At 33.5% G+C, this 19320-nt stretch overlaps 2 protein-coding genes and 1 long non-coding RNA gene across 7 annotated transcripts in view; all 3 read right to left on the bottom strand.

Annotated features, from left to right (window-relative positions):
- Positions 4285-19320, bottom strand: part of LOC107644254 — a 27191-nt gene continuing 12155 nt past the window's right edge. For 3 of the 5 annotated variants that reach the window (XR_002347327.1, XR_002347329.1, XM_021102852.1), the window contains exon 2: positions 4285-5239. Coding sequence is in view for 1 of the 5 variants with exons in the window: in XM_021102852.1 (XP_020958511.1) it covers positions 4854-5239 (386 nt within the window). In the remaining 4 variants the exon portion in view is untranslated. Of the gene's footprint in view, positions 5240-5329; positions 6054-6409; positions 6607-19320 lie in introns of those variants that run through there. The other 2 variants (XR_002347326.1, XR_002347325.1) reach the window with 2 other exon arrangements.
- Positions 8549-12472, bottom strand: LOC107644256. The gene is made up of 4 exons (XM_021102851.1): positions 12346-12472; positions 10767-10995; positions 9374-9481; positions 8549-9277 (listed from the first exon to the last, which is right to left on the bottom strand). Exons 1-4 carry the CDS (start codon positions 12390-12392, stop codon positions 8633-8635), a joined length of 1029 nt encoding a protein of 342 aa, XP_020958510.1. The 5' UTR covers positions 12393-12472; the 3' UTR covers positions 8549-8632.
- On the bottom strand, positions 16116-17709 carry LOC107644255. Its single transcript, XR_002347330.1, has 3 exons — positions 17454-17709; positions 16587-16645; positions 16116-16251 (listed from the first exon to the last, which is right to left on the bottom strand). It is a non-coding gene; the product is annotated as an uncharacterized LOC107644255 (long non-coding RNA).

Raw genomic sequence — 19320 nt, 5'->3', positions numbered from 1 at the left:
TCAACAATCTTAGAGGCTAATTTAACCTAATTAAACACCATAAACTCTACTAACTACTTAAGTAACTTGATAATAAAAAAGAAAATTAAACACTGTAAACTCTTCTAACTAATTTAAGTAACTGCTAAAACAATGACAAAATTTTTACCGGCCTTGTCTTCGTCTTCGTGAATGTCGCCGACCCACCGGTATACCTCAACGACTTGGGCTATGCCATGTTGGTGATATTCGTTAGATGTTGACGCTTGAAGGCCTCATTATCTCTAAAGTGAGCCTCCAGGTTATGTTTGATGTTTGGACGGATCCACTTCGTCAGGTGGTGTTTCTCTAACAAACATTGCTCATCCTCTACTGGAAATGTTTGGCTGCCCACTGGTCATATATCTTGCGGATCATGAGGTTATGCTCTACATCCTATATGAATTTCAATTGCACAAAGTAATTCACTAACATTAGTTACTTGGAATAAAATACAATTCAAATACAGTAAATCAATTATATCCAAATTGGGTTCTTACCGCCCACTTTTGAAACCAACGCTCTTTGGTCTCAGCTGGGATCTGTGTGTAGGTCGGCCATGGATAGTCGTACATTGACTTAATGACCTTGGATATATCTTGTGTGCAAGCATTGAGGTTGGGTGCAAACCTGTCACACAACAAATCGCACAATAACAATCACATAAGATAAACAAACTTAACATAGACACACTAAAGATAAACAAACTTAATATTATAAAATTAAACTCATGACTGCATGCCATCAGGTCAAATCCTCAAACGGATGATGGGTGGTGGTGCAAGGGCATCTTGCTTGGGGGCATTGAAGGTGTCACCCACCGCAGGCTCTTGTCGACGGGAACGCTGCATTTGCAGGGGGCTGTAGTAGACGGAGGCACCCAGTTTGAGTTTTGAACCATGATAAACTATTGGTCCGACGGACCCACCAGTGATGTCATAGGGGTCAACGGGGAGCCAGGGTAGAGGGCGATAACTGGGCGCCCTGGGGATTTGATGGCAATCCGCCCTCTACCACGACCACGGGATGACCCACTCGACCTACCTCTACTACCTGTCATCATGTTTGTACAGCAAACATATTAGCAACATATTAATACCATAACAAACACCAATAAATAATAACATAAGAAGAAACTCAAGAAATAACAAATAATTCTAAGAATATTTTAGTTTAGTAAATTTATAAAAAAAAGGAAATTACAATGTTTTAGTTTCAATAATTACATTAGAATGAATAAGTGTTTTCGTTAGTTTAGCATAAGAATAATAAGAATGTTAACACAAGCATTAACTTCAAAAAATTGACCAAAATTTGCAATAAAAAGCTCAATTTATTTCCTCGAATAACGATGACTCTAATCAACTAAGTATTTATCTCCTTGTTATTTAAGACAAATCAAGGTTATTCAAACTATGGCTCTAGCTTAAGTCAACCCAAAGAATCCTCAATTTGGATTTAAATATTTGACTAAAGATGACTTTAATCTGCTAAGTATTGTATACTTAACATGAGAAACACCACATGTAATATGATGCAAGCATTATGAGGCATTAAAGTTTTGGTGGAATGGTAATTAAGATGGGAAGGTGTGTATTCATTGTTGTCACTACTTGTTACATTGAGAGAAAACAAGACATCATAGGTCACAGATACAATAAGGAAGCAACAAGAAAAAACAAAGTAAAGGCAAGACAACAATTTACATCTACAATTTTTTAGACTAATCTAACACTTCTATGCTCCTACACATGATTGGGAATTACTATAACACCAGTATTTTCTAATCACACTTCTAGATAAAAAGAGCCATAGACATTTCAGAAGCAAAGTTCAATTGCAGTGGGGAGGAAAAATTTCTCTGCATAACATCTCTGACTCTAATCAATCAACTCTAGTTCAAAAAGCAAGGAAATAAATAACTCTGTAATGCAATCACAAAACCAAGATAACCACAAGCATATTTTTGCAATGCATAGTGCACAGAACATGTTTGATAAAATTCCCCACTTAAAAAAGGGAAAAACAAAAACAGAGCATAATCAATCTTAATACTAACATCGTAAGAATCAATTAGTATAGAATAAAAATAATAATATATAAGATGGATGGAATAACAACCTTTGATAAAGAACAAAGAAGGAGCATGACAACTGGAAAGGGGGACAGACCGGCGAGCCTACGGTGGCGGCAGCGGCTTTATAAAAGCGAGAGCTAGACAACGCGATGGACTGATGATTAGCAGAGGGCAGGGCATCAATAGAGGCGGTTGGAGCAATGGTGGCAGAGGCAATAGGGATAGAGAGAGATTGAGAGGTGAGAAGTTAGAGAGAGAGAGAGAGAGAGAGAGAGAGAGAGGGATTAAAGAGAGAAGGATAGAGAGAGATTGAGAGGTGAGAAGTTAGAGAGAGAGAGAGAGAGAGAGAGAGGAAGGTTAAAGAGAGAAGAGAAATTCGAAATGAAGGGAAAGGGGTTCGCGGTTCCAATTTAGGGCATTATTACCATCGGATTTACCGGCGGATATTTTCGATGGTAATGCAGTTCGGATTACCAAAACACAGCATTTCTATTAAACGTGTTTACCGTCAGATTTGTTCGACGGTAAATCCAACGGTACAAATGGTGCCCATTCGTCGTGGTTTCCCGCCAAAAGTTACTGGCGGTTTTACCGTCGGAAGTCACTATCCGCTGGTAATTATTTGATATGACGAATTTCTCATCAAACTTGTCACTGAATCCGACGGTAAGCACCGCCGCTAAATCTAATGGTAACTCCGACAGTTCTTAGCATTTTTCTTGTAGTGAGAGATCCATTGTTGCAACTGTATTTGAAAAAAGTTCAGGAGGATGTAGCTAATTTTGAATCCTTTTAATTAAGCATGTTTTTAGAGAACAAAATACACGGACTAACAACCTATCCAAGTTAGTAAATACTAAACTTGGGAGTGAGAATCGAACTTTGATTCAATAAGTATTGTAAGAACCTTCTGTTAGTACTAACAATGTAATGATATCCCACTCTAGTGTTATTAGCACTTGGATAGATCTGATCTTAACGTATTTAGAACATCAATTTTTTCTTAATGACCCAACAGAAGCCAAAAAGCTAAGATTGAAATCTTTCAATGTACCATCATAAATGGTCAATTATATAAAAGAGGGTTGTCACACCCTCTACTTAAATGTTTAGCACCTCAGCAAGTGATGTATGTGTTACAGGAAATTCATGAAAGATATTATGGACATCATTTGGGTGGAAAAGTCCTAGTTCAAAAAGTTATGAGGTAGGATACTATTGGCCCACAATCATTAGAGATGTAATGGAGTATGTAAAAAAGTGTAGAAAAGGGTAAAATTCAACCTTCACCAAGTATGTAATGGCTAGGCTAAAGCAGCTAACAAGCTCATCTTAAATGTGTTGAAGAAAAGGCTGGATGAGATCAAGGAGCTATTAGATGATGAATTATGGTTTATACTTTGGTCGTACTATACGACACCAGAATCTTCCACTAGATAAACACTTTTTTGGGATAACTTATGGTAAAGAGGCTGTGATCCCTATGGAAGTCGGGAAACTAAGTGCTATGATGCTCCTCAAAAGCACAAATGATCGTGTTGCACTTGATCTCAATTCTCATAAATAAAGTGAGATCAATGTCTATTTTAGCTGAACATGAGTCACTACAAGAAAAAAGGCCTGTGGCCGCACTTTTTTCTTGCTACGCTTTAAAAGCGTGGCCAAAAGAGGGATAATGGCCACGATATTATGAAGGTTGTGATTGATTAGAGTGGCTAAAAGGTATAACACTAAAGTAAAACTTAGAAGTCTTCAAGAGGGTGATTTGGTTTTGAGACAAGCTGATGTTGGGACCTCGTCAAGTCAAGGAAAGCTATCACTAAATTGAAAAGGTCCCTTTAAGATTAAAGAAGTCCTGGAAAACAAATGTACAAGATAGAAAACTTTGATGGATCTAAGGTACTGAGAACCTAGACTGCTACTCATTTGAGGAGGTATTATTCTTATAAATTGTTAATGTATGAATAAAGGCACTCTTTTTCTGTCAAAAGGATTTTAATGAGGCCATTAAAACTTGTATTAGTTTTATTTTTGATTCAATAAAGTCTTAGTTTCAATTCATATTGATATCTTTGTTTATCTTATGATGTTAAACGTGTGTGTGTCTATATATATATATATATATACTATGAGTACATGGTCGCGCTAATATCGAAAAAGCGATAACAAAGAAATAAGGCGCAAATAAGTTATTCAAAATGGTCATATGAGATTGAAAGTCTAGAATTAAAGGGCAGTTACATAAGCTTAACCAACACAAAGTTAAAGTGGAAAATACCTTGAAAGGAGAGAAATACATTGCAAAATGCAAAAAAAATTAGTACATAATATCTACTACTTGCCCATCCATGACCTTCTTGAAAGCGCTAACTGAGGAGATATCCAACTCAGGAGCCAAAAGCTTGATCTAGTTGAAGATGTTCTTCTCAGCATCGAAAATACCATAAATAGCAGCTCGTTCAGCATTCTCAGCAGTCTTGGAAAGTGTAGAGTTATTCTTCTCCATCTCAACAACCTTTTTCATCAAATTCTTAACTCAAGATACTGAAGTCTTCTTATCATCTTCCAAAGATTTAACACTTTCTTGGAGTTTTCTATTATCTTCTTGTAACGAGGCTAAGGTAGCATTCAAAATTTGAATTTGAGTAGCAGAAGTTTGAAGCTCTTTTTCTTTTGATGCAATTTTAGAACGGAAGCTCGGGATCTCCTTCTCTACATCCCGAACGAAGGCAGCTGAGCGAAGGAGCATCTTTTGAATTTAAGGTAAGGTGTCTTCCACAGGCATCTCAACTAACTTTGACTTGGTCTCCTCGGTCAATAAGAAAGAATCAACAAAGTCGCAGTAGCGGAAATCTTTTTTCAAGACACAACCATAGGAACTTAGATCTTCCGCTTGAGTGGTTATTGATTTCATAAGCCTTTTGCCCTTGCTCTTTTGTTTCTTTCTCACTAGAGAGCTCGAAGGAGGATGGGCATCAAAGATTTCGATATCAATGGTTGATTTATGAGGTTCTGGAGGTGAAAGATTGCTATGGATAGTTGAAGAAGAAATCATATCCCTACCTTCAGTGTTTGTCTGGACAGTGTTAGTACCCAACCTTTGCCTCATAGCAGTAATGGCCTCAGTTTCGCCAGCCATTTTAACTGTTAAAAGAGGAAAACAATTAAAGTGAGAAGAACATTATACTATTTAAAATTTAAAAGATAGACATCAGTAAGAAGAAATGTCATTACCAACAATATTTTTAGAAGCTTGCACATCAGCAAGGATCATCCTCAAATCCAAAGGGTTATCATTCCATAAACCAAGAAGAGATGAACGATGTCACGCTCTATTGGGCTCACACCTTTCAGTTCAATCTTTGGAGAAGCAACGTGAAAGTTCCAATAAAGGTTAAAATTTTTTTCATCCTCCAAAATCATGAAAAAAGGTTGAGACCCAGAGACCCTTTCAACTTTAAAATATTTTTCTTTAAAACCATGGTACGATTCTTCAAAAAGGTTGAAAATTCTATGATTGTGGTTAGCTTGGAAAGATAGAAAACCTTGACCACAAGCACCAAAAGAAATAGCAAAGTTAAAAAAGTAAAAAAATACTCTGGTGGAGATGGGAAACTCGAGGAATGAACATAATAGTTCAAACCCTCAAATGATAGCCCAAGTATTAGGATGCGGCTGAGAAGGGGCACATCCACACAACTTCAAGACATCTTGTTGAAAATCAGAAAAGAAAATTCGAACTTCGAGACATGTAAATAAAGTTTCATACATCCACATCCAATCCAGAACATTTTTAGCATGATGATTAATATGGCAAAGACTATTTTTAACTTCCTCAGCTACCCAAGTATATAAATCATGTTTTTGAAAATGACTGGAAGTCAGAAAAGCTTCGTTGGAGGTTCCAATGTGTTTGTCAATGGCAACCACTTTTCTCCTCACCATTTTTTGGGCAAACCTGTAGGAGAACCACTATGTTTTAGAAAATTAAAGTGAATGAAATTTGCTCCAAAAACAACAGAAACAAAAGAATCTAGAAAAAAAGTTATGCGATGGTACCGATCTAAAAAATTAAAAAATTGAAAGAAAATGAAAAAAAAAAGCTTTTATGACCGAAAGAAAGGTGGTTCGAAGGAGAATCAAGAGATTCTCACATGCAAAAAAAATACATCTATAAAAAAACAAAATAATAGAAGCTGGTGCAAAAAATTATAAAAGAAGAAGAAGTAGAAGTAGAGAGAAATAAATGCAAACACATGCATCTTCAAGTGCGAAAAATAAAAAACAAACAAAAAATAGAAAAAAAGAGAGTACCTGAAAGTTGCAGAAAAAACTAGATTGATGAACATGCAGAGAAAAAACTAGATTAATGAACATGCGGTGAGTAGAGGTAGAAGATGGAAAGAGCAAGGAGAAAGAGAGTTCTTTTAAGTAAAGTTGTTCAGAAAACAAGGTGCAATAATAGCGCACAGAGAAAATGAAAAATTTTCTTAAAAATAAAATTTGTGATTTATTTTATTTGATTAATTTAAATATGTTAATCAATTAATTAGTTATTTAATTTAATTGAGAAAAAAAATCAAATTATTTAATATTTTATTTGACCACATTAATTATAACTAATCAATTATATTAATTATTTGATTTGACTGGAATAAATAAATTAATTTTGTTTTAATTTATATTAAATTTTTGTCTTATAGATTTTGATTATTAATTTTTAAGAGTGTTATAATTAATTATTTATTTAATTTGATTGAAAAAATATTAAATTATTTAATATTTTATTTGACCACATTAACTATAATCAATCTATTATAAATTTTATTATTTTTATTCCATAGAAATTTATTTATCATAATTTTTCACATGTTAAGTCATCTCAATGTTTAAATTATATATATTTCTTACGTGCTTAATCTTATTTCTAATTTGGGAGATTGAGTGATGAAATAACATTGATAAAGGCTGTTGTGTGTTTACTTCTTCGCCTTTTTGACTTACCTCCCTTTTTGTAGGGATCGTGAGTAATTATATACAATAGTGCCTATACATAATGTGTAAGTATAAATTGTATTCTATCTTTTTTTAGTAAAATTTTTATTATCTATCTTAAAATAGACAAAAACATTATAAATTTTGAATTGATAAATCTGTCATCGTTGTGCTAAGATATTGTGCATTAATCTTATAGTTAGCAGTTAATTGATAGGTGTTAAAACAAACAAAAAATATAAAACCTTTTTTAGATTTAAATACAACTATTTTAACTCAAGAAACAAGAATAAATAAAATATATTGGTGAGTTTCAACAGGTAATAATGTTGGTCATATTATTCTAATTCTAAGAATGAATATGATACTAAAATATAAAACAATTTTAGGTATATTTTAACAAAAACTGTTTTCTATAATAATTTTTTTGCTAGGTCATTTAAAGATAAATTTTATCTTATATTTAGATTATACTTGTCTAAATCAGTTAAAGTTTGAAAATTTTTTTTATAAATTATGAAAAAATATCTACAAATTTAACTACTAATATTATTTAATAAAAAATCTTTAAAAAAATAGAATTCTAATGTAAATATTTTATTTAATTACAAACTATATATTACTATTAAGGAGTCATTGTTATCTACAGAAAATTAATGATTTATTAGTCAATATTAGCTAATTATTTTTTGTGTGAAAATTAATTTTTAACTGTCACTTTTTGGAGAATTAGGTTTTAGAATTTAAGGTTTACACTACAAGAAACGTCGTTAAAATCGACGGCCAAATCGACGGCTTAGCCGTTGATAATATTGAAATTCGACGGCAAAATAGACGGCGCAGTTGGTCGCTATAAAGCCTGTCGATTTTTCAAAATGCTAATAAAATCGATGGCTTTCATGGCCGTCGATAATAATTTAATAAAATCGACGTTAGTTCCGTCTATAATATGGGTGAGAGAATTTTACATTCTTAATAAGATCGACAACATTGCTGTCGATATTATTATTTAAAATCGACGTCCTCTTTGTCGATAATTTATTCAATAAAATCGACAGCCTTTGTGTCGATATTTAACTCAATAAAATCAACAACACTTTTGTCTATAATATGTTTAATAAAATCGACGTCAAGGCCGTCGATATGTGCTTGAATAAAATCGACACCTTTGCCGTCGATTTAATTATTTAGATTTGTCTATTTTAACTTTTAAAAGCGACAACTTTGCCGTCGATTTTAATAGTTATATGTTTTATTTTTTTTTTCTATTTGAAAAATAGTAAACCGTTAATACAAATAAACTTTTAAATATAAAAATAAAATTTAAACAGAATATTAGATAACAAGACAAATAAACTTTTAAATATAAAAATAAAATTTATACTAAATATTAGATAATGAGTTTACAAACTTATCAAAATAATAAATAACCCTCTAACATAAAGACTCAAGACAAGATAAATAACTAAACTTAGACTTATATTCGTTTAAATTGCAATCTACTAATAATACAAAATATTCCAAGTAAAGTAATTAAATAACCTACTCATACTCGTCTAAATAATCATCTGAGTCATCAAAATCATCAGAATCATCCTCCCTTTGAGAACTTTGTGGTTGTCTTGGTCGCTGCAGAATAGGTGGGAGTTTTCTACCTGGGGCTAGGGTTGGGACTGGGGCTGGGGCTGTGCTTTTCTGAGAGCTTGGGAAAGTAAAAGAAGGAGGTGGGGGAACACGTGATCCAGAACTACTAGGACCCATGGCTCTCACATACTCAGTCAAACTGCTCAACTGATGACTAAATTGATCCATCTGTGAGTTACTGGTGTTGAGATCCTCACGCAAGGATTCAACAGTCTGTTGCCACTCTCTTTTCTCCCTTTGGTAGCGGTCTTCAAGCTCTCTATATTTAGCGGCATGTTGTTCAACTTTCCTATTGAGTATTATGATTCGTTCTCTAAGATCCAAAACATCAGCGCTGGTGGTCGTGGTTGGCCCATCAACTCGAGGCCGCACCATGGAAGAGTCCTTTACCTCACCCATGCCATATACCCTACCTCTTCGTTTTCCACACACTGTGTCAATCCATATGCTTTTCTCAAAGACAGGCGGTGGATCAATTACACCAGCCTCTATAGCAGCCTGCCGCTCTTGCTCAGCTTGAAACATACGCTCTTGAAATATATCCTACAATGAGGAGAAATGATTGATAAACTACTATAAGTATTAATAATGCATAACAATTAGATAACAAAATAGTTACAATTAATAAAGGTAAGTTACCTTTGTCTTTCGGGAGTGTTCATCAACCCATTGAGTCCTATCCTCTTTGCGAGTATGAGTGTGCTCAAAAAACTCATCCATACGTGATTGTCTTCCAAGCGAATGATTCTACATAATGTAACCAAATTATCATGTAATATGAGATGTATTGTACTAAGCAATTGATTAAGTAGAAAATAAAACTCAGCAGTTTGCATCAATTCAAGAAGAAACTAGATCAAGATCATTATTAAGAACGGATTTCACTCTCTATTGATTAAGGCTTACCAAAGCATAACCAAATAACCAATTCAATCATATCTACATATGCAGAGAATTTGGATATAAAATAAGCAAGGAAATTCGTGCAGAACCATACTACTAATGATAAACCTCATGAAAATCCAGAAGGACTGCAGTGAAGTTCATAAACAAAGCTAGTATTGAAAATCAGAAAATCGATGCAACTTCAGGAGATGTATGTAAATTTTGATAACTAAAGGGAAGGGAAGAAAAAACAATCAAAATGCAAGGGAATAGCTTGAATAAACAATTGGTACCTAAACAAAAACTGAACTAAAAAACAAATTCTTTACTTCTATATGTGGTAGTTTTCTTTTTTTCATGTCAGCCTCACGGTTTTTTTTTTGTCATTTCTATATATTTTCCAGTTTCCTTCACTCTTCCCTTAGCTAATTAATCAGTATCTTCATCAATCATTTGAAAGTATCATATTTTCATCATCTATATTGAAGTGAACACTAATATCATTAACGCTTCCTTGTATGGTTATATATTTTCACATACCAATTACCAGGTAAACGACACAATGGAAACACTTTTTTATTTTTATTTTTTTCTAAATCTAATATCTAATAATTAGTAGGAATTATAAAGCAGGCTATCTACTGTGTCCTTTCTATGTATAGTGCATGCAAATACACATTATTTATTTTATCAATTTATATTCAAATTCTGTATAATATAAATACAAATTATACTAATTTATTTATTTATATATATAGGTATGTATCTTGTGTTGGTAAAAAAGTGTCAGTTATATATGAACAAAATGCTTGCCTCGTCTAAATATAGATTTAGCTAGCCAAATTTGTCCATAACTTGTAGAGAAAAGGTTCATGCATGGCTTTCATCAATTATTATCATTATTCAAGCCACACATAGACAATCAAAACTTCACAAATATTGAAAATGCACATAAAATTTTGAATCTGTATAAAATTCTAAGTGTGAAAATGGTAATGGGCATTCGGCAGTTACGTGTGTTTATTAGTATCATGGAACATAACATTTGCAACTGTCACCATTTACTGATTGACATTTAAGATCATTTCTATTAAACAACTTTTAGAACAGCAAATATCATAGTAAAGATTGTCTACAAGCAACTTACCAAGCGTAATCTCGCTTCTGGAAAGGTGGTGCCTCCTGCAGTGTGAAGGGAAGTACCTCGAGTCGATTTCCTGGCAGTCGTATTTCTCGCCTGTAACTGTAATTGTCTATAGGCATCAGGCACCTTTTTTGCGAATGGCATGGAGCATACCTCGCAAGCGCTTGACAGCCCTAAACCTCCAAACTTGATAGATATCATCCTCTTCCGTATCGATAATGTCAAATCATTTCTATTTTAAAAAAAATCATTAGAATAAAATTTAGCCTCAGATACAAATTTATTTTGCTGACAAATAAATAACAAGTAATGCTGAGTTTAACAAGTAATAATAATCTAAAGATATCAGAATTCTCTCTAATAGCAAAAGATATCAGAATTCTTTTATAAAGGAAGAAACTCACGTCTTTAATGTAATTAATTAACTTGGTTCCTGCTTGTTCTTATGCGAAAAATCATAACGTGCACTTGCTCATTCCAAAGATTTCAATACAATCATATATCTTTTTATTTATTATTTATTCCATACTTAAATATAAAATAGGATTGAAGGCTAGATATTTACATAAGAATATAAAATATGTTTAAATTCTATTTTTGAAGTAGTAATATATAAAAAATAAGAGGAGTATGATATTTTGATTTCTATTTCTAATGTTATCATCACTTCACGTATAATTCTTTTACAATACATATTTATACAAAATAGAAATAACAATAGCTATTTTCAAATAAAATAATAGAGACAAAAGGACAAACAATAATATACAACATAAAATAATTTAGAATATTTTTTAATTAATAGAGATGTTGTGTATAGTTTGTTGTATTTGTAAATGTTGTTATGCAAGCTAATAAGATGAAGTAAAATGATAATTTAAGCTTTATCCTGCAACTAGTTTCAATTTGCAATGCACAGTTGCACATACACACACTTGCTCTCTCTCATAAGTCACTTTCAGTCATAAATTAGGAAAAAGCAAGCAAGCAGACAGACAGCTACGCTCTCTCAACACTAACACCACACTCAAACACACCCACACACCCTCTCTCTCTCTCTCTATCTCTCTCTCATACCACACAGAAAATCTCTTTCTCTCTCAGCAACAACTCTCTCTTCTCTTGTCTTAAATTTTATGATTATGATTGTGTGTGGTTGGTTGCAGGGAATATACATTAATTTTCTAATTTTCTATTCACTATTTTCTAAAACAAAAAATATAATAAGAACAATTGAATTAATTAAGTCATTAACACAGTAATAAGTTAATAACATTACAACAAAAAATAACACTTATCCTATTATCATGTCTCAAGCTTATAGAGACTTTTTGGAGTAGCTTTCACTACATGAAACGAATGCTGCAGAATTTGTATGAAGAATAAAAAGGTTGGAAGGACATATAGTATATACACTCCTCTATATTTAACTAATGTTGGGAGGATAAAAAATAACCAGAATATTTTGAGCCCAAAAACAATTTTGTTGCTGCAGAAATTTTGATAGAACATAAGGAGACAGTATAATATACTATGAGATATAATATTGTAAAATACGTAAAACAAGGTAGATAAAATTTACCCTCCACTCAGTCCACCATATTTTTCGAATATCATCATCTGCCTCATCAAAACTCAGCCAAGACTTGTTGTAGTTTTCCTTAAAAACCTGAGAAATACGCTTCAATCCAGGCTTAGGTGGGTGCCAACTACATCAAAAATCAAAAAAATGATAACGACATATTACTTAGTAAAAATGAGACATGCTATTCATAAAATTTAAAGCAAATAACAAACCATTTGGCACCATCATATCTGAGTTTTGGAGCACTTGTGCTGGAGTGACCAGTGGCAGTGGATGTTCCTTGACCCTGAGCATCTTGGGTACTATTAGATGTGGTTTGTCTTTTCCCACAAGATCTTGGTCGACTGGGAGCTATAATAGCTGGATCACTCTGCACACCATGTGAGGCAGTGTTGGAAGGTTTATTGGCTTGTTGAGTGCATGATCTTGGCACACCCGGAGTAGGCATCATTTGTATCTGAGGCTCCTAACGGGAGGGGGTAGTAGTAGCAATAGGTGGCGGTCTCCCATTGGTCGGAGCAGTCGTGTCGGATAATGACCCAACAAGAGAGTATGGATCCGCATGCAAGTCAAGGGGCTGACCAGTAGAAAGCCTAGGCCTCCCCTTTCAGCCTCGGCCACGGCCACAGCCGCGATCTCCGTCTCTACCAACCATATCCTGTACACATTAAAATAAGCAAGTTATTATCCATACTAGTTAAAGTAAAATGCAATTAAAGTAAAATCAGCTAGTAGTAAAATGCTTTTGCGGATTTGAATTCAATAAAGAGTAGGAAGAATAGGAAGAGTAGGAAGAAAAATGCATGGGAAGGAAGAGTAGGAAGATGAGAGGAAAATGCATGCTTCAAAGTTTAAAGGAATCAATGGCTGCAGGATTTTTTACAGCATATACTAACCCTGCACTGCCAGCTCATTGAATATAGCAGAAGCAGATTTTTCTTTAATAAAAAAAGTGAAATTGGGTAAAGAATAAAATTGTAATTTAATTTAGAAAAATATCGAAAAATGCATGCTTCAAAGTTTAAAGGAATCAATGGCTGAGAGTTCCTAAAGTCAAAGTTCAAGAGTCTTAAAAGTAAATTAACAAATTTGCAAACTAAGAATTTACAACTAAAACCTCAATCCGAGAATTCTGAACTTCCATCATCATTAATGTAAGCATCATCATCATCATAGTTCTCAATGTCATCGTCCTCCTCATTATTTACGTTAGGAACCTGGAGGTCAACTACTTGAAGTTGTATCATATCAACATCTCCTGACGTAGATGCTAATGATGGTGGAAACTCGGTTTCTGAAATGATCCGAGCATGTGGAGGCTCATCATTCTGATATACCTCGGTTTCAGATTCATTTTGTGCCTCCTCCATTATTTTTCGTGGTTTACATGTAATCACAACCTTTCAATTAGACTTACAGCCTTGTGGATATGGCATGTAATACACTTGTCTAGCTTTTTGCGCAAGGATGAATGGATCGTAACTCCCATATCTCCTAGTGGGTAATACTTCAATTATTTTGTAGTCTTTGTGTCTACGCGTTCCCCGAGGCCTAGTAGGGTCATACCACTCACAGTAAAACAATGTGACTCTTAAACTAACAAGACTTGAATATTCAACAATCAAAATCTCTTTAAGAGTGCCGTACCAATCAGATGCATCATTCCCTCCATCACCTTTAACATATATGCCTGTATTATCTGTCTTCTTTCCAAATGCATGCTCAGGAGTATGAAATCTATACCCGTTAACCTTGAACATACCAACACTCGTGGCCCTAGTTTTTGGCCCGAATGCTAAACTCAATAAATGAGGACAAATTATGCCATTACTGGGATTTTTTACCTGATTTTGTCAAACAAAACATAGTATTTAGAAAAACAAGATTTACTTTGACATATTTTGATACAGTCAACAAAATATAAAAACTTACATGCTCATGGAACCATGATGAAAAGTTGGATAAAGAATTATTACTCCCATGGATCTGCTCGTATTTACTTCTAAATGTATCGACTTCAGGATAATTCAACAAGATATGTAAGTGAGCAGCTTTCATTTTCATACTAGTTAACCATCTGTCTTTGTTAGCTCCCCTAGGAACACCCGGTTGATTAAAAATAGAAAGGGTAGGCTCAGATGAACTTACACCACCATCATCATTCCGATTCAGCCTTGTTCTCTTAGACATGACATGTGGCTCAAAGTAATAAGAACAATAACTTGATGTCTCTCTAGCCAGGTATGCTTGACAAATTGAATCCTCTACTCTAGCCCGATTCTTCACTGATCTCTTATACGTGCCTATTTCACGCTCAAATGGATACATCTACCTATACTGAGCTGGTCCACAAACACGTGCCTTATATGCCAAGTGAACTGGTAGATGCTCCATTACGTCGAAAAAGGCAGGTGGAAAAATTCTTTCTAACTTGCACAAAATAACAGGAATATTAGCTTCCATTTGTACAAGATCGCTAACCCGAAGAGTAGATGAACAAAGGTCCCTAAAATATTGACTTATTTCGGTCAACGGTTTCCACACGTGGTCTGGAAACTCTTTGAAGGCTAATGGAAGCAAACACTCCATAAATACATGACAATCATGAGTTTTCATCCCAAACAATTTTCCTCCCTTGACATCGACACACCTTTGTAAATTTGAAACATATCCATCTGGCATTTTCAACTCTTGTACCCATTTACAAACATTTTTTCGTTGTTGGAGTGTCAAGACATAGTTGCCCTTAGGCTTTGCCCAATGATCTTCGCGTACCTGCACCAAATTCAAATCTGGTCGCTTACAAAGCACAGCCATGTCTAACCTTGCCTTTTCATTGTCTTTTGTTCTTTCAGTATCCATAACGGTATTCATTATGTTATCAAAAATATTCTTCTCAAATGACGAACCAAATGATCTTTCCAATATGGGAGATCCCAAAATATACTCCTTTTGGTCCAATTGTGTTCCACCCCATATCCGCTCAATCGCACTTGTCCTCCTGTGTCAACTATTTTAGGATATTGTCTAACTCGTTCCCAGACCTGTTCGCCACTAAGCCTAATAGGAGGTCCTTCATCCTCCTCAACATTCTTCTTAAAACCAACTTTATTACGCCTATAAGGATGACCTTCAGGTAAATATCTCCTGTGACAGTCAAACCACGAATTCTTTCCGCCATAATCTAACCAAAAGGCCTTGGTATCTTCCATGCATACTGGACACGCTAATCTTCCCCCCGTACTCCAACCAGACAACATTCCATAAGCAGAAAAATCGTTAATTGTCCATATGAATGCAGCCTTTAACTGAAAATTTCTCTTGCTATGAATGTTGTATGTTAGAACGCCTTCATCCCATAACTCTTTAAGTTCATCTATCAATGGTTGAAGATAAACATGGGTTTAAGACCCCTTTAAAAAAACTGGGTTTAAGACCCCACCTCTGATCATACGTTCTATCATACATCCAACTTCGGTTCTGGTTTTCCATTATTAATGAATTTAATTTCCTACATATCAAAGGGATAATATTCACTTTTTAATTTTTTTATTCAACGAGAAACCACAACAAATAAAAATCTTATCATCAATATAATTTATACTTTCACTATGAATAGTTTACACAAACAAGCATACATAAGTAAGTATAGATAAGCATGCATAATAATTTAACAGAGATAATAAAGATAAAGATAAAGATAAAACAAAACTCAATAATTTAACAGAGATAATAAATAAATAAAAAAGTAGAAGGTTAAACCTTGAATAGCTTTTCTGGGAGTCTTAAACTCTACCAATACTTTGTGATAGTGTATATGCTGAAGAACCAAATACTCCACTATTGTTTCTTTGATCAAAAGATTCTATTGACCCACACCACTACAGTTTCCACTGTGAAATGCTGCATAGAAATATCAAATATTGCAAAAGAGTATATTAGAATCTTGAGTTTGGTAGCAGAAAACTGAATATTCTTTCAATATTGATGATTCCTCATACTTCACAAAGAAGCAGAAAACTAACTAAGCTCTAAGAAGCTAAACCAGAAAACAGAATCAGCTAGTAACAAAATGCTTAATCAATAACCGAATTTCAAATTCCAACAAACTTAAAACTAGCTAACAAGAAATCAAGCAAACAATCAACACATGAAGAATAAGCAGAAGTTGGCAATTGCTAATACCTGAGCTGAAATTATAGCAAGCAGTAATTGAAGAAATGAAAAGGGTAGTGTACCTGGTCATAGAAAACCCTAACTTTGCAGCACCAGAGAGAGAGGGAATCTTTTAAGAAAGCTGCTTCAAATGTATATGCTGTTGTTAGAAATCAAAATATAAATAACTCAACAGTTTGTAGTTATAGTTAACCAAAAAACCGGCTCTCTATAATCGGAAAGGACAAGTGAAAAACATGGCAATTGGAAAAGAAAGGAAGGGTAAAGCAAATGAAGTGCAAAGAATAGAAGCAAAACCAAAAAGGAAGGCCTGAGACTAAGACAAGTACTACTTTTTTATAAAATATGGCAATGGCAATAGCAATGGGCATGCACTGAAATATTTATTTTTATTATTATAACAATATGAATACTATTTTTATTTAGAAAAAAAAGAAAAGAGAGTATCAGAAATCACATAAGTATATTGCTAGCTATCCTATTAGTAGTGAATATAAGTAGTGAAACCTCTTTTTGTCTTTACTTTATTATTGCTAGCAATCCTATTAGCTACCACACTCACTACTACTTAACAAATAAATAGTAATGCTGTGACGTTGAGTAATGTTGATCTAGTCACGAGGAAGTTGTGAAGTTAGTATTAGCAGTATCACCATAATGTAAAGCCTATGCTGATCAGACATAGAAATTAAATAAAAAATTTCATTCAGGCATTTCTCCGAACATGTGGTGTACAGAGTTCAAAACAGTAAATTTCAGTTTAATCTAAGCAACATTCAACCCAGTAATTTCAGAAAGATACAACCAACAACAATTTCAGTCCAAAAACACAAGTTTTAACAAACCTAAGCCTAACCAAAATTTCTAAAAACAGAATTAAAAAGCAGTGAAAATAAAAAAAAGAAAGACAGAGAACAGGGGAAAGGAACCTGCATTGATGAAAGGAGGAAGAAGAACGGAGAGGCGGTGGGGTGGTGGTGATGTCGCGGTGGCACAGAAGGTCGCCGCCGCTGGTGGTTGCTTGTCGGTGCTTGAAGACGCGGACAGAGGGTGACTCCACAAACAGGGGTGTCGCACGCAGGAACGAAGAAATGGAGAAATGGGGAAGAAAGAGAAGAAGGAAGAGAGAGAGGGTAGGCGATGGTGGTCGCCGGTGGTGGTGTCGGACGGAAACGGTGTTGAAGAGAAAGCGAATTCAATCAAAGGATACTTAGAATACCTAGCGAAGTCAACCAAAGAATACCTAGCTTGAATTTGGGGAAGTATGCGTTTCTGAACTTTGGAAGCAGGAGTTGACACGAGAACATGTGTTTTTAGTGATAAAAATCGACGGCCTATTTGTCGATTTTATTCAAATTTATCAACGGCAAAGGTGTCGATATTTTAAATAATAAAATAGACGACATATTCGTCGATTTTAATATAAAAAAAAACAACACATATAGCGTCTATTATATAGATTAAATTTAGATCGTTCATTCCATTTTAGAAAGGAATCTAGATCGTTCAAATTTATCGACGGCAAAGTTGTCGATATTTAAAATAATAAAATAGACGCCATATTCGTCGATTTTAATATAAAAAAACAACACATATAGCGTCTATTATATAGATTAAATTTAGACCGTTCATCCCATTTTAGAAAGTAATCTAGACCGTTCAAATTTATCGACGGCAAAATTGTCGATATTTAAAATAATAAAATAGACGCCATATTCGTCGATTTTATTTTCGACTTCTGATTCGCCTATAATATGACGATAATAGGAAAATAAATTAATGCGTTATAAAAATATCGATGACTAAGCTGTCGATTTTAATATTTTTTATTTTTAATTATTTTTTTAGTAATATCGATAGCAGGCCGACGAAAATTATCGATGGCAGAAATAGCCGTCGATTTTTGACGTCGAAAAATACGTTTTTTTGTAGTGTTAAGAATTAAGAATATGAATTTTTTGAATTTTTCATTAATTCAATTTATTGACGCTGTAATGTTAATAAATTAATTAATAGTTAGAAAATAATGTAAACGTGTTACCAATTCTAAAGTCATTTGTAATTGAAATTTCAAAATTAAAAAATAATTTATTTGTCAATATTTTCTACCACCTTGGCTATCGGTAACAGTAGTAAATTAATTAAAAAAAATAATTTAAGTGTATACAGTAAAAAATTTGATTGTTCCGAACTTTTTTCCATGCTTGAGCTTATTATTCACGGTCAAGTTGTGGATAACTAGTGGTAATGTATTAAGAAGATTTGAAGATTTAGATTTAAGATTTATGATTAAGAATTTAGAATTTAAGATGTAAAATCTAAAATTTAAGATATAAAATTTAGGATATAGCTGACGGAGATGATTTAGACTTCGACAATGGGTACCATGTGGCATTAAATGAAATTATAGTGGTATTAAGAGGTATTTAAAGGAAGAAAGAGAAAGAATTGAGAATGATTAAAAAAAAAAAAAGTAATTTCACAAAAGGGCGAAAATTGGTAATAATGTTAACCGATAGAAAGTTGATTTCCTAGTAGGATGTTCTAACAATGCTAGATATAGTTCTATGTAATTTTAGGGTGTTCAAATCTAAAAAAAACTAAATAAAATCGTTCCTCTAATCAAATATAAATTGAAAATTAACTAAAACTATACTATTAACTTATTAAACCTTATCCAATCCAATTCAAATAACATAATATGATATAAAATTATTATTTTATTATTAAATTTTTTAGTTTTTCATATAATAATATTAGTTTTTATACATTTTTATCTTATTGAAAATATTTTAA

The sequence above is a fragment of the Arachis ipaensis genome, chromosome B05 (genome assembly GCF_000816755.2).
Source record: "Arachis ipaensis cultivar K30076 chromosome B05, Araip1.1, whole genome shotgun sequence".
Taxonomy (NCBI): domain Eukaryota; kingdom Viridiplantae; phylum Streptophyta; class Magnoliopsida; order Fabales; family Fabaceae; genus Arachis; species Arachis ipaensis.
This window is presented reverse-complemented; position numbering and strand designations above follow the sequence as displayed.

Coding starts and splice junctions, on each gene's coding strand:
- LOC107644256 (XM_021102851.1), bottom strand. CDS start 12,392: ATGAGGCAGATGATGATATTCGAAAAATATGGTGGACTGAGTGGAGG. Junction 9,482..10,766: donor CAGAAGCGAGATTACGCTTG/GTAAGTTGCTTG, acceptor TACATTATGTAG/AATCATTCGCTTGGAAGACA. Junction 9,278..9,373: donor AACACTCCCGAAAGACAAAG/GTAACTTACCTT, acceptor TCCTCATTGTAG/GATATATTTCAAGAGCGTAT.